We start from the raw sequence: 15,377 nt of genomic DNA, 5'->3' as shown, positions 1-15,377 counted from the left end.
ACCGACGACATGAAGAAACATTGCGACTTGTTCTTCGACAGAGGTGTGGATGCTATCCGTCAGCAGTCCTCTTTCCCTGAACGTTTTCACAAGTGCATAGAAAGGGGCTCTTCTCATCAGTAGCATCTGGATGGCTTCTACGTCGTTGCAGTTGTAGATGTTGTTTAGGTTGACAATCCTCTCCTGATTTCGGTGTATCATAGATCCATAAGTCACACGAGGATAAGCAGCATGCCTAACTGCTCTCTTGTGCACCATCAGGATCCAAGCTTGTACGCAAATGATGAGTGCTGCGGCGTGATGCACAAGCTGGAGCTGGTCGGTCTACTCAACAAGATATATGCATTACGAACGGTCTTATCGAATCCAACCAGTTCTATGAATATGAATCGAACACTATAGTAGAGCAGAGGAGTTTCCCCTTACCTCCGTCATGGCGACGATGGACACGACCGAAAGCCGCCGCAGATGTGCGCATGCTCCGCCGCGGCTGGAGAAGAGGAGCCTGGTCCGGCGTCGGAGACCGAAGGTAGATGCACGCTGCCAGATCTAGGTCGCCGCCGCCGGTGCGGAAATTAGCGGAATGCAAAATTTGGGAGGGGGCTAATGGAGAGGGTAACCGAAGAGGGAGGTTACCCCTACCTTTGCCCCGCAACGCCGCTGGAATTTCGGCTTCTCCTGCCATGCCGAGGCGGAGCTCCCGCCCAAACGACGTTGTCGATTTTCGTCTCGCCAGGGCCTGGTCCTGGAGAAACTGTCAAACCGGGTGTTCCTCCGGGGCCTGTCCCAGGGGTGCTTTAAAACCCGTGTATGCAAGAACGTGAGTGCGTCCAGGGAACCAAACGACCCGAAATTTGGTGGGCCGATGTGAGCGAAGGGACACCCAGGCTACCAAACGCGGCTCATAGCATCATTAAAACAACAACCAAAAAAGAGATGAACTTCACATGCTGCCCGAACATCAGCAACAAAAGCTGTAGGGTCATTTCAAATGGAATACGAGTTCCAAAACAGAGTGGCTAGGGCACAAGGTGAAATTCAAGAAAACAATATGGCACTGTTCACAAGAAATTCATAGAAGCATAGAGTGGATAGGGCACAAGGTAAAGCATGTTTTTTTTGTTTGTTTTTGATAACACGTAAAGCATGTTTGGAGATGACGTGACGCTCACTCACCCGTCAATGGCACGCACGGATCCGTATCGTCCAAGTAATATTCCCAACGAACAAGCTCCACACTGCAGGGACCTGATACAGATTCGAAGAAACTCAAGGGAGTCGCAACCAAAAAAAACCACAACCCCATCCCCCGACTAATCTGGTCCGTCCATCCTCCCCCGCCGCGCCATCCGGGCCGTCCGCGCCGCAACCCTAGATAGCCGCGAGCTCCTCCCACCCCCAGCGCCGCCATAAATCCTTCACACTCCCTCCATTCGTAAACCCCTCTCCGCTCCGCCTCTCCCACCTCGTCTCCTGGGGTTTTCGCCGCGATCTCGTCCCGATCCGCGACCGCCGTAAGATCCCGAGCTCCCTCCGCCGCCCCAGAGATCCCTCCCCTCCCGCTCTTCCGCTCGTCCTGATTCTGGTCGAAGCTCACCGTTTCGTCGTGGTTTTGTGCAGATCTGAGATCTTGGGTCCGGCGGAAGCCAGCTGCTCCTGCCGTCATGGCGCTCGTGAGTTTCATCCCGCTCCGTTGGTTTACTTGTTGCTTATTATGTATGCTTGCCTAGTTCAGGATTGCGTGCGAATTTAGACGTTGATGTTGCCGAGTAACTGCCGGGCCTCTCCGATTTGGATGGCGCGTCATGTGTGCTTAGCTTGTTCCCTTGCTAGACGCGGGTCCTAGGCCTCTTATTACCTGTATGTATAGCGTCTCTGCTGGATGCAGTTCGTGGGTCCTGGATGTAGGATTTGTAGGGGTTCTGACTTCTGATCCGAATATTGATTTATTAGCTGACGCTTGAACGATTTCCCTTCTACTCACTTGATTGATGTTCGGTCATACTCTCGTGTAGTTTTTTGTATGCTCATGCACATGCCTGTTAGATCTCCACGATACGTCAGTTATTTCTGGATTTCCAAATTCTCGATCTGCTTATATATGACCACGTTAGAACGGATTTAGGGTGCTGTTTATTGTGTGCCTGAGGGGTATTAGTGTGTCTCTGCTTCATTCACTTTGCTTAGTCTGGTGGTGTGATAAAACTTGTTCTGCCTGCACATGTATGTTCTAGTTACTTTATCTGCACATACACATGGTTTTCCATTGTTCTGAACATGTCCCGTGTCTTGTTCGCTCAGGTGTTGCACTCTGGCAGCGGCAACAAGAATGCCTACAAGGCACTCATCGCCGCGGAGTACTGTGGAATCAACGTTGAGCTGGCCAAGAACTTTGAGATGGGTGTCTCCAACAAAACCCCTGAGTTCATCAAGATGAATCCCCTCGGGAAGGTAACACTGACTAAATTTGCAAACCAAGGTTAACACAGTGAACCATCATCTGATAATTCTTTGCAGGTTCCTGTCCTTGAGACTCCTGATGGTGCTGTTTTTGAGAGCAATGCTATTGCACGCTATGGTATACATACTGTTACAGCTATTGATTTAACTTTGCTCCCTCCACACTGCCTAACTTAACCAATGTTCTCTTTTCTTCCTTCAGTTGCTCGCTCAAAGGGTGACAGCGTTCTTTATGGCAGCTCTCTCATCGACTACGTGAGTGATCTATCAACAAATTCTATCGTCATTTCTCAGGAAGGTTTAGTAAATGACCTGCTAATGGTTCTTGCAGGCACATGTTGAGCAATGGATGGACTTTGCTGCCACAGAGGTTGATACCAATCTCGCAAGGTGGTTGTACCCAAGGCTGGGTTATATGCCTTACATTGCTCCGGTAAGTTTTAGGATTTGTATGTCAGCTATATGAGCATTGGTATGCTGCAAGGTTCTAATGTTAAACCATTTCAGTCAGAGGAAGTTGCCATTGCTGGATTGAAGAGGGCGCTTGATGCTTTGAACACCCACCTGGCCTCAAACACATTCCTTGTTGGGCATGCTGTCACTCTGGCCGATATCGTCATGACATGCAACCTCTACCATGGTTTTGCACGCATCTTGACCAAGGCTTTCACATCTGAGTTCCCTCATGTGGAGAGGTACTTCTGGACAATGGTTAACCAGCCTAACTTCAAGAAGGTCATTGGTGAGGTCAAGCAGGCAGATGCTGTTCCTGCTGTTCAGAAGAAGGCGGCTGCTCCTGCTAAACCAAAGGAGGTCAAGAAAGAGGCTCCCAAGGAGGCCCCAAAGCCAGTGGTTGAGGCACTAGAGGAAGAGGCACCAAAGCCCAAGGCCAAAAATCCCCTTGATCTGCTGCCACCAAGCAAGATGGTGCTTGATGACTGGAAGAGGCTGTACTCAAACACAAAGAGCAACTTCCATGAGGTTGCCATTAAAGGTATTGCATCCATCTTACCTTTTTTTTTGTATGTTGGTGATCTGTTGCAACTTCTATCTTATGTTTGTTAATTGTTTAGAAGCCTGATATGTGGATTTCATAATCTAGAAAATATAATTGATCATTGATAGCCACAAATTCATTCAGTGAACACTAATTGATGTAAAACTAAGAGTAACTCATTGTCCATTCTTCATGTTTCTGCCTGTTAAACGTTCAACTCCATCCGAGTCATGCTCTTAGGGTAACATTTTTCTTCACTAAAATACAATGCCAGCTTTGTTTAGCAGAATACATCCATGTTATTCTTTTTGTCAACCTTCTCTTGTTTAATCCAAGTGAAATAATTTGGAAAATACATTTTTTGTTTGTTTCATGAACCAGATCCTCACATGAAATGGAACTCATTTATGATGTCATTGTTTCAGGTTTCTGGAACATGTTTGACCCAGAGGGATACTCTCTGTGGTTCTGTGAATACAAGTACCAAGAAGAGAACACCGTGTCATACGTGACCATGAACAAGGTCGGCGGTTTCCTCCAGAGGATGGACCTGTGCCGCAAGTATGCTTTTGGCAAGATGCTCGTGATTGGTTCTGTGCCGCCCTTCAAGCTCAAGGGACTGTGGCTCTTCCGTGGCCAGGAGATCCCCAAGTTCGTCATGGAAGAGGTCTACGACATGGAACTCTACACGTGGACCAAGGTCGACCTCTCCGATGAGGCCCAGAAGGAGCGCGTCAACGCCATGATCGAGGACCTTGAGCCATTCGAGGGGGAGGCCTTGCTCGATGCCAAGTGCTTCAAGTAAGCGGACCAGTGCGGATGATTACAGCGGGGCTAAGATCTATGTAGGACAAGGATTCAGTGTCTAAACAGTTGTCGTTTTTTTTGGAAAGAGTTTGCTTGTTACTTGATGCATATTGACCTGGTGAACCAATCAATTTTTTGTGCTATGTCATGAGTCTCGTTATGCTATGAGGTTTATGCATCTGGGTCTTCCTGCAGATTGAATCATATGATATTGTTGTCTCTTCTGATATTGTTGCTGTTATTCTTGATTTGTACCGTTTCACTGCTCTCATTAGCTTTCAAAGCCATCAAGAAAAATGTCAAAACAATGGATGACCTGCATGCATCTGTACTGTCACGGTAAAACGTTGGTTAGAGAGTTCGAGGTATAGTTAATCGCTGCAATTCTAGTCGAAGGTCACTGTTTCGTTCCTGACGGCGCTCGTGAGTTTCACCTCGCTTCGTAGGTTTCCTTTTTTTTTTTTTTAAATCATAATATATTAAAGCACGCAAGCCGCCTCATTAAAAACCTTCCAGTCCCCTTCGGTACCCTGGTAAGGAAAAGAGTGCGTCTGAAACTACAATGAAGAGAGGCTTACATCATCTGCTAACTCAGCTACAATAAAATCAGGAGGTTCATCAATCCAAACAACAACCGATTGATACCCCTGTGCCTTTGCTGCAAGACTGTGAGCTACTCTATTACTCTCTCTAGGACAGTGGCTAAAGATGATCTTTGCAAAGCCCCTCGCCAAGAAGGCACACTCTTCGTAGGTTTCCTTGTTGCTGATAGATGCTGATTTGATCGCGTCGATTTGGAGGGGGCATGATGTGTGATTGGCTTGGTCTGGTGCTCGACGCTGGTCGTAGGTCTCCGTCTGCGTCGGTCTCTGATGGATGTAGTTCCAATCCAGGGTCCTGGATGGGTTGTGATTTATATATGGTTCTGATACAAGTACTGTATTTGGTTCGATAGGTGGTGCTGTGTATATGCAGGCCAGAACCGAACTTTTCCGGCGGATTTACGGGTTCAGGCTAAAATGCGCGCAGATCAGAGCCCGAAAAGATGGGCTGGCCCGAACTGGAAGGGGCCCGAGAAACTCACCACGCGGCCCCTATTAAAAGGGTTCGCGGAGGGGAGTTCGGTTCGGAAACCCTACTCCCCTCCCGCCGCTCCCCTCCCGCCACCGTAGCCCGCCGCCGCCTCCGACGAGCAATCCCGGGCGCTCGGCCTCCGCTCCGCCGCTACGGCCACCACCCCGCCGTCCGAAATGACAAGGGCAAGACCCGTGGGTAGGGGCGGCGGCCGATCCGGCGCCAGAAGGGCAATTCGCCGTCCGCCGGGCATACGGGCGGAGACGGAGCGCGGCAGGCGGGCGCGCTCCGACGGCGCATGGAAGCGGGCTGGCCGTAATGGCGGGTGCGCTCCGACGGCGCGCGGAGGCGGCTGCAGCGGCGGAGGCGGCTGGGGAAGCGGAGGAGCCCCTCGGCGACGGCGGGTGCAGCCCGCCGGCCGCCGCCATTGCCCCCGGCGGGGACGACGACGACGCAGACGGACCGCCGCTGCTCTGCGGAAGCGCCTCCGGCGCGGCCGCCATCGAGCTGGCGGCCCTCGTCGTCGCCTAGCAACCGGCGGCGTCGAAAAACCCTCCGCCGCCACCCGGTGACAGTAAAGTCGCCGGGAATCTTAATTTTTAGTCTAAATAGGTCCGTAGTACGTAATTTAGGTGCAATGCGGTTGTATTTTGCCACTATTTAGTGTGAATTATGATCGAATCCTACGTGATCGGCTGAAATCGACTTCAATCACGAAACTTGTTTTCCCGCGTCGTTTGATTTTCTCGAGTTCGGTTTGGGTTTACAGTTTCTGTTCTGCGCCGTGCCCAAATGCGCTCTCAAATCGTTTTTCGGGAGACTGAACTCCGTTTTTTCGGTTCGGACTAATACGGGCGTTGTTAGAGATGCTCTTAGTCCTTGTTTTCTTTTTGAGAGCAACCACGTATTTTATTAATAGAAAATCAAGTTACATGAGTAAATAAACGTGAAAACTACCAGACATACCAGGAAAAAACAATTGCCCTGAAAACTTTAAAGAAAAAAACCTAAATGACACAAATATAAAAAACTATCCTTAAGATTTCCTGCACTCGCCGAAGCCGATGGCCGCCGCCAAACTCCAACGCCACCTAGACGCGCGACCTCCATCACTGCCAGATTCAAAAGAGCACCATCGCCAACAAGGTTTTGTGAGTCGATGAACAGGTCCGCTGCAAGCAGCTGAGACACATGTTGATGTGGCACGTCGACCGGGGAACGTCCCCGTGCTATCTTGGGCCAAGATCCGCCGCATCCTATCGACGAAGTCGACGAATAACGACAAATCCACCATCCTCGGACCAACATCCTTGCTCCAGAGCATCCACCTCGCCCCGGCCCCCAGTGCCGTCGTGGACAACGACAGACGCCAGCGACACGTCGAGAAACATATCTCGCCAGATCTGAAGAACGACGAGAAGATCAAGCTGCCGACTTGAAAGATCGACAAGCACACGTTGCCAACAACTTCGAGATACCGCCATAAAGGTCACCGTCGGTGTGGGATTGGAGTTAAGGCAGATTTATTTACCCGAGCGCCGCTCCCACCACCCCAACGACGCACCAGGGCACACAAGTCCTAACTACAGAGCAAAGGAACGAGGTCCCCTCCCCCTCCTGCCGCTAGAGCGGCAAGCGGAGGGAGAGGGGCCCAAGGCTGCTGCCCGTGAAGATCTGGCCGCCTGCCGCCCGCCGCCTAGGAGAGAGAGGCAAAACGGTTCGTGGAGGTTAGAGGCGATTTGCACAAAAATAACCCAAAACTGAAAGAAAAGCACAGACTGACCCTCCGGCGAAACTATTTCACTCATCTAACCCTTTTGTGTGGCGCCCCTCACACCGGCGCCACACATGCCAGTGTGGCGCCCCTGGCGCTGGCGCCACAGACCCATCCGACGTGGCCCGTCGACGCTGAGCTGGTGACCCCGATCCGACGTGGCAGCATGTGTGGCGCCTTTCTCGCCGGCGCCACACTTTCAAAGTGTGGCGCCCATGGCAAGGGCGCCACACATCCACTTAAGTTTGGCCGCGCGCGCCCAGCCCAGCCCGACCCTTCTTCTTTCTCCTCCCTCTGTTCTTCTTCTCTCCTCCAAAGGCGCCCGGTTCTCTCTCTCCCCCTCTCTCCCCCCACCAAATCAACCACCAAATCACCAGATCTGTCCGTGGAGATCGTTCTCCATTCATTTCTCAAGGTAATCCCCTTCGAATTTTCTCCATTCATCCACTAATTTCATAGATCGGGCTAGATTTGGACATGAACCCTAGACATGGATTTTGTGTGTGCACTCTATATTGTATTGTTTGTGTTGGAGATGGTAGCCTCATGTATGCATGTGTTTGAACCATAGATTTGTTGAAACCTAGATATGAAATTTCACATGTATGTGTATGAACCCTATGTATGTATGTGTATGAACCCACATGTATGCCTAGTATTTGTGATGGAGTAACTCATATTTGTTAGTGGAATGGATCGTAATATGGTTAAAAAATGTAAACATGTAGGATGGCCGGTCCCGGTGGCCGGCGAGGCGGTCGAGGCCGCGGTCCTGGGCGCCCCCGGGGCCGGGGAAGGGGCCGCCATGGTGGAGCAGCAATGGCCCCACGGTCACCGTCACCTGCATCCTCCTCGTCTTCGCATGAGGAACGCTGCTTCAAGTTCCTCCTCCGCATCGACGACGACCCACTCGGCATCAAGCGGCTACCGGACAAGTTCGCCGAGTTCGTTGACGGCGTCGAGCCGGCGCACTTGCAGCTACGGGAGGCCAGCTGCAACTTCTGCCGCTGGACCATGGAGGTCCTGTTCGACGGGCAGGGCAAGATGTACCTGCACACGGGGTGGGACAAGTTCGCCCGTGACCTCCACCTCGAGCCCGGCTGCCAGCTCACCTTCCTGTACGAGGGGGACGACGAGATGATCGTGAAGGTGTTCGACGACACAGCCTGCCGCGTGCACTACCACACCGGCGAATCCGGCTCGGACACCGATAGTTAGAACTTAGAGTGTTGTGAACTCTATCTTCGTTGCTTCGTGTTGTTTGACTTCTATCTTAAATTGTATGAAACTATGTGCTACGATGTTAGGTATGATGATGTTATGTCCATGATGTGTGTACGAAATGGCTGTTGATATGATGTGTGTATGACATAGCTTTTAACATGATGGCAGTTTTGTTGGAATATGGTAGGATTTTTCATGGTTTTAACACAAGTCAATGTGTGGCGCCCTTCCCACTGGCGCCACATCGCACCTGTGTGGCGCCGTGGCATCGGCGCCACACATGCCAACTTATATGAACTATTGGGTCAAAAACATCCGGGGCTCCGGACGATTAGTCCTTAGCCGTTTTGGCGAGGCTCTTTGTGTGGCGCCGATGCCACGGGCGCCACACTACCATGTGTGGCGCCGATGCCACGGGCGCCACACAAAGAGGGTGGCCAAAACGGCTAAGGACTTATCGTCCGGAGCCCCTGGATGTTTTCGACCCAATAGTTCATATAAGTTGGCATGTGTGGCGCCGATGCCACGGGCGCCACACAGTGCTGTGTGGCGCCAGTGGGAAGGGCGCCACATATTGACTTGTGTTAAAACCATGAAAAATCCTACCATATTCAAACAGTTTTGACAACAAGAACATTGCACTGAATATGTACCACACATTGACACAGCATAATGGTTCAAATGACAAATAAGGTTCGACGACATCAAGGTTTCAATTACAATAAGGTTCAACGACACGAAGGTTCGAGAAGATCAAGGTTCACACAACATAAAGGTTCGACAACAAGAACATAGCCAAAGGGACATCATTGCGTGGCAAAGGCTCCCTCCCCCCTTGCCTTCTTCTTCTTAGATTCTTCAGCCAATTCTTCCTTCTCCCTTAAGTCACGAGCCAACTGAACGACCGAATCGAAGAAGTGGTGGCGCTCCTCCGTCTTTGCAGCTTCCGCTTGAGCTCTCTCCTCTTTGATGCGTTCAGCCTCCCTAGCCACCTCCTCTAGGTGCATCCTATTGGCCCTCTCCCTCGCAATTTGCTCAAGTTGGCAGCTCCTCAGGAATTTTATCCGTGCCTCGCGGTCCCGTTCGGCCTTCAGCTTCTCTTTCCTCCTCTTGTGGAACAATAGGTATTCCTCATACCCCCTTTGCATACGCTCATCTTCCTCCTTCTTCTTAGCTATCTCCTCCCGCCTCTTCCTCTCTAGTTCTTCCTTCTCCTTCTTCCGCACCGTCCTTACCGCCTCCTCCCAAACGGACTCCTCCTTCTCATTGCCCTCCCATGCCCCCTTCCCCTTGGTGGGTTGAGTTGCCATAGCTGTAAACCAAATTGAAAAACCAAAGTTAGTCATGGAATATGAAAATAGAAAGTACAATGCAATTAGTAACTTGGAGACACATACGGATAAGGCCCCGCTAGGTATCGTAGCATACTAGTACCGCGACGGCCACCATGCCGACCTCTACTAAGCCCTACGTGAATCATTGGTTGCCTTGGAGCTTGTCGCCATTGTGGTTGATGCCTTGAGGCTTGTTGCCTTGGAGCTTGTTGCGTAGGAGCTTGTTGCCGTTGGGCTTGTGTGCTTGGAGCTTGTTGCCGTTGGGCTTGTGTGCTTGGGGTTTGTTGGCGTTGGGCTTGTGTGCTTGGAGCTTGTTACCGTTGGGCTTGTGTGCTTGGAGCTTGTTGGCTTGGAGGAGGTTGTTGCCGTTGGGCTTTTGTGCTTGGAGCTTGTTGGCTTGGAGGAGGTTGACGCGTTTGGCTTGGAGGAGTTTGATGCGGTTGGCTTGGAGCTTGTTGGCTTGGAACTTGTTGGCTTGGGGTTTGTTGGCTTCGAGGTTGATTTGAAGCTTGTTGGCTACTTGATGCTTGACTTATGCTAGCATCATTGCCCTTTGATTTTTTGCCGGATGTGCACTTCCTTTTATTGTGGCCCTTACTATTGCATGATCCACAATTAGTTGGCTCACGAGCCTCTTGGAATAACTTGTTTCCCGAATGACCCCATCTATCCATATCTCCGTGATACCTCTTTGTCTTTCTTCTTCCACGTTTCACAACCTTCTATTCCGGATCTGGCCAAACTTGCACTCCATGATACTCCGGCCATTGTGATTGATCCAAGTAAGGAGAAAACCTTGGAGCCCATGTCCTCTTTGTGGCTTCGATTGAGAACTCGGACTCCCGAACGGTGAGCGGGTTATTGTACTCGACACGTCTAGTGCGTGCCGCTGTGAGCAAGTGGGAGCAAGCCAAATGAAGCAAAGAGGGCCTCCTACATGTGCATTCACATGTCTTTAGGGACACACGGAAAGCCCGGCCTCCGTGTTGGACACCACCTTGTGTGGTGCCTCCCGGCTCATTCACTTGGTAAACCCATTCAACATTGTCATAACATGTAGCCGTTTGGGAGTCCGCCTTCCTCGCCTGAAATTCCATGAACTCTTCAACCTTTGTAGGGAACTCGCAATTCCTAGCAATTTCCTTCTCCGTTTCATCGGTGTAGTTCTGGAAATAGACATTCAACTTCTCGAATGTGTATTGAATGATTGCCGTCACGGGCAATGCACGGACACCCTTCAACACATTGTTGAAGCACTCGGCCATGTTGCTTGTCATTTGGCCACATCTCCTCCCATCCTCATCATAAGCTCTTGCCCACTTTGAGTTAAATATGAGGTGTCTATGAAGAAACTCTTGACCACCCGCGTTGAGGTCTTTGTGCTTCAGCAAGCCGTTGTATAGGTTTGCGAAGCGGCGCTCAGAGTAAGCGAGGCAACAATCTTGAAGAAGGTCAGACAACTCTTTGCTCTTGCATGCCCGGTAGAAGTTTGCACAAAAATGCCTCATGCACCATCGGTGATGCAAGGGAGCATGCCCGGGAATTGCAAGCTCACCGCATTGAGAATTCCTTGGTGACGATCGGAGATGACACACACTTCCTTTGAGGGTGGTATGACCCTCGTCCTCAATATATGGAAAAACCATTCCCAGTTATCATTGTTCTCAATCTCTACCAATGCAAAAGCCAATGGTACTAAACGGTTGCTCGCATCACTTTCTATTGCCACCAATAGTGTGCCCTTATACTGCCCGGTCAAGAAGGTACCATCCACGGCTATGACGGGCCTACAATGTTCGAATGCCCTCGTGCATTGCTCGAATGACCAAAATGCACGGTGAAATACCCTCACTCTTTTACCATCATGCAATGTCATTTTGGTTGCGGAAGGCTCCACCACATGCACCATGCCCGGGTTAGTTGCGGCCATCGCTAACAATAACCTAGGGACACGGTTGTATGCTTCCTCCCAATCACCGTACAACATCTTGAATGTGGCTTGTTTGGCCTTCCATGCCTTCCCGTACTTGACGTCGTAGGCAAACCGGGATTTAACCGTATCTTGCACGGACCTAATGCTCATGATAGGAAGTGATGAGATCTCCGCCGAGAGCTTGTATGCAATGAACTCGGATGTGAGTTGACGGTGGTCCAGCTGCGCATCCTTGCCATCAAGCTTCGGCCCCCGGCACATGTGAGTGGCTACACAACTTGTTATGTGCCAAGAGGGCCCTTTTTTGAAAGGTCGTGCACGGACAACCCATGGGCACCTTTTATCCACACATTTTAGCGTGTACCGCTTCTTCAAGTCCGAGTGAACAACGATGTAAGGGCGATGATGCTTAATGGAGAACTCCTTCAACCATATCTTCAATTCCAAGAAGGTATCAAACGTTAGCCCTTTAGAGATCATAGCCATCCTACCATCCACATCTCTCTTGGATAGTGGCCTAGCTCCAAGAAGTAAACTTTTGCCACCATCAACCACGGCTCCATCCGCAAGACTAACATCACGGAACAATGGTACCCGGATATCCCGTCCGGTTACCTTCTTGAAGATCTCGGCTCTTTCGGCTTCCTTAGCCGTCAAGCCATCCTCGTCAACCTCCTCTTCGGGTCCATCATCATCCGAGTCCGACGCATAGCATCGGGAATAAGGAATGGAGTGGTCCATCTCCTCTTGCGTCCAATATTTATCCAAATCACCGATATTGTTGCAATTCATCTCGAAACCATCATCACCATCGTCATGCTCGTCATACTCATTATCCAACGGAGGTTGTTGGGCAATGGGAGATTGGACAATGGGAGATTGGGTGGCCTCTTCTTGGCTCATGGGTGGAGGAGTCCTCTCTCGAACGGGGGAGGAGGGCCGGTTAAGGTCAAGCTCGATACGAGCATCAACCGTCTTGGTTGCAAACAACTCCAAATCCTTATCTTCTGACCCGGCCACTGTCTCCTTGTAAACGGACCAACGTTGCTCGGAGTTGATACGCATTGTCTTCCAACGGGTGTGCATTCCAAACCCCACATTATGCCTTCCCTCTAGCTCAACACCATCATTTGGCTCATTCCAATTCAACTCAACCCTAACTTGTGCTACCACCTCCGCAAAGCTAGGGCTAACGTCAAACACCAAGTCAACCTCTTCCGGGTCCGGCTCTATGTTTCCCTTCAAGAAAGCATCCTTCTCCACATGATGAACATGAACAATTCTTTCCATCCCCCTAGCATAATGGGAACAACACATACACACATGTGTTCATTAGTTACCATAATCAACATAATCTACCCATACAAACTAGCACACTACCATTTCTCCTACTTCAACAACCCTAACATCCAACCAAATCCATCTCCACCCTCAAATCAACCAAATCCACATCTAGGGTTTCACATATAGATTGGAGCAAATACACAAAATCAATGGATGAAAAGAGGGGGAACGGAGGAGATTACCTCAAGCAACGACTTGGGAACGATCTCCACGGACAGATCTGACGATTTGGTGGTGGATTTGGTGGGGGGGAGAGGGAGGGAGAGAGAGAGCTGGCCGCCTCCTGTTCTTGGACCGAGCGAAGAAGAGAAAGAAAGAAGAAGGGTCGGGCTGGGCTGGGCGCGCGCGGCCAAACTTAAGTGGATGTGTGGCGCCTTTGCCACGGGCGCCACACTTTCAAAGTGTGGCGCCGGCGAGAAAGGCGCCACACATGCTGCCACGTCGGATCGGGATCACCAGCTCAGCGTCGACGGGCCACGTCGGATGGGTCTGTGGCGCCAGCGCCAGGGGCGCCACACTGGCATGTGTGGCGCCAGTGTGAGGGGCACCACACAAAAGGGTTAGATTGGTGAAATAGTTTCGCCGGAGGGTCAGTCTGTGCTTTTCTTTCAGTTTTGGGTTATTTTTGTGCAAATCGCCGAGGTTAGAAGCTTAGTCCTCAGGATATGCTAGTTATTTCCATTTTTTTTTTGAATTCTCCATTTTACAGTTTCTGTAGCTTATATATGATCACATTGGATTGGATTTAGGGAGCTGTTTATTTGTGTGTCTGACCTAGAGAGATTAGTGCATCTCTGTTTCTTTTTTCGCTCTGCTTATCCTGTTGGTGCACACAAAGCTATTCTGCTTGCATGTACCGGAAATTCAATTCGGCTCCCGGGTGCGTATGCTCTCTATACCGAAAAATTATATTTCGAGTTGTCGAAATTTTTTGACAAAAAATTGTATATATACATCTCCATAATATATGTGCATTCGTCAAGTTTCACGAAAAATCAATATTTTTTGTGGTCTATGTAAAAAAGAGAAAATTTATCTTGTAAAAAACATTATTTTTAGCACTGAGTTTTGTCTTTTTTACACACATCACATGACAAGTCCATTTTTTATGGACAACTTTGTGAGCGCATAGCACATGAAGATGTACGTGCAAATTTTTCGTTTCAATTTTTTTTTGAAATTCAAAATATGTGTAAGATGAATTTCAAAATGGAGGGAGCATATACTCCCATGTTCCAAAACACCACTCTCGTTTTAAGTGTTCAATACATTGATTCAGGACTAATAATTCTTTGTATGTGCCAGTCCCTCAGTCTCTGGGTGGTGCTGTTTTTGAGGGCTATGCTACTCGACGCTATGGTATATATTGTGCTACACCCTTTGATTTGAAATTACCAACCTTTGCACTTACTGTATTAAATTGGTAACTGTTATTCTTTGTTCCTGAGATTGCTCATTCGAAGGGCGAGAAGCTTCTTTGCAGTTATACTAAATTAATCACTGTTCTTATTTCTTCCTGAAGTTGCTCGTTCAAATGGTGGCAACCTTCTTTTCAGATATTCTCTTATCGAATATGTGAGTGATCTATCAATTAACTCTACTATCATAGCTCAGCAACTTTTGGTGCTTACCTGTTATCGGTTTCTGCAGGCAGGTACGAAGTGATGGATGGACTTCTCTACTGGAGAGGTTGATTCCAATATCGCAAGGTGATTGTTACCAAGTCTTAGCTATTTTATATGCAGAACATATTATTTTCCGTTGTTATGGTTGTAAGGCGTTTTAAGGCACTTATTGCTGCAGAGTACCGTGCGGGTCAAGGTTGAGCTGACCAAGGACCTCGAGTTTGGTGTCTCAAACAAAACCGCTGAATTTATCAAGATGAAACCCCTCAGAAAGGTACATACACCAATTAAATGTACAGACAAGTTCAAATTTTTAGTACAGTGATTCAAGAACTGATAATTCTTTGCATGTGCCTGTCCTTGAGACTCCGGGTGGTGCTATCTTTCAGAGGAATGCTATTGGACGGTACGGTAAACATTGTGCTACACCCTTTGATTTAAATTTTACCCTCCCTTTCACTTATTTATAATAATAACTGTTTACCTTTATTCCTGAGGTGCCCATTCAAAGGGTCAGAAGCTTCTTTTCAGTTTTCAGAGAATCTCTTATTGAACATGTGAGTAATCGGAAGTCATTTTCTAGAGCTCAACAAGTTTTTTTTTTTTTTTTGAGAATACAAATATTAGTTCTTACCTGTTAATGGTTGTGTTGTTGCAAGAATACTTGTACCAAGGCTTGCTTTCAAACACAAAGATCTTCCATGAGGTTGCTGTTAAAAGTTGTCAGTGATCCCTTGCAAATTCTATCTGTGATGTTTGTTCATTGTTTAGAAGCCTTATCCATAGAATTTGTAATCTAGCAATA

At 49.0% G+C, this 15,377-nt stretch overlaps 1 protein-coding gene across 1 annotated transcript; it reads left to right on the top strand.

Moving 5' to 3' along the window:
• Positions 1-1,410: 1,410 nt before the first annotated feature.
• LOC124694222 (elongation factor 1-gamma 1-like) lies at positions 1,411-4,442 on the top strand. Its single transcript, XM_047227236.1, has 8 exons — positions 1,411-1,514; positions 1,621-1,673; positions 2,302-2,451; positions 2,518-2,578; positions 2,663-2,715; positions 2,792-2,893; positions 2,968-3,454; positions 3,883-4,442. The coding sequence occupies exons 2-8, from the start codon at positions 1,665-1,667 to the stop codon at positions 4,260-4,262; spliced, it is 1,242 nt and encodes a 413-aa protein (XP_047083192.1). The 5' UTR covers positions 1,411-1,514; positions 1,621-1,664; the 3' UTR covers positions 4,263-4,442.
• The last annotated feature ends 10,935 nt before the right edge of the window (positions 4,443-15,377 follow it).

Source organism: Lolium rigidum, chromosome 1 (assembly GCF_022539505.1).
Source record: "Lolium rigidum isolate FL_2022 chromosome 1, APGP_CSIRO_Lrig_0.1, whole genome shotgun sequence".
NCBI lineage: Eukaryota > Viridiplantae > Streptophyta > Magnoliopsida > Poales > Poaceae > Lolium > Lolium rigidum.
This window is presented reverse-complemented; position numbering and strand designations above follow the sequence as displayed.

What these genes read in the sequence shown, in the direction of transcription:
- LOC124694222 (XM_047227236.1), top strand. An exon ending in CAATGCTATTGCACGCTATG is followed by an intron (nt 2,579 to 2,662) that starts GTATACATACTG and finishes TTCTTCCTTCAG; the next exon opens with TTGCTCGCTCAAAGGGTGAC. An exon ending in CCATGAGGTTGCCATTAAAG is followed by an intron (nt 3,455 to 3,882) that starts GTATTGCATCCA and finishes TCATTGTTTCAG; the next exon opens with GTTTCTGGAACATGTTTGAC.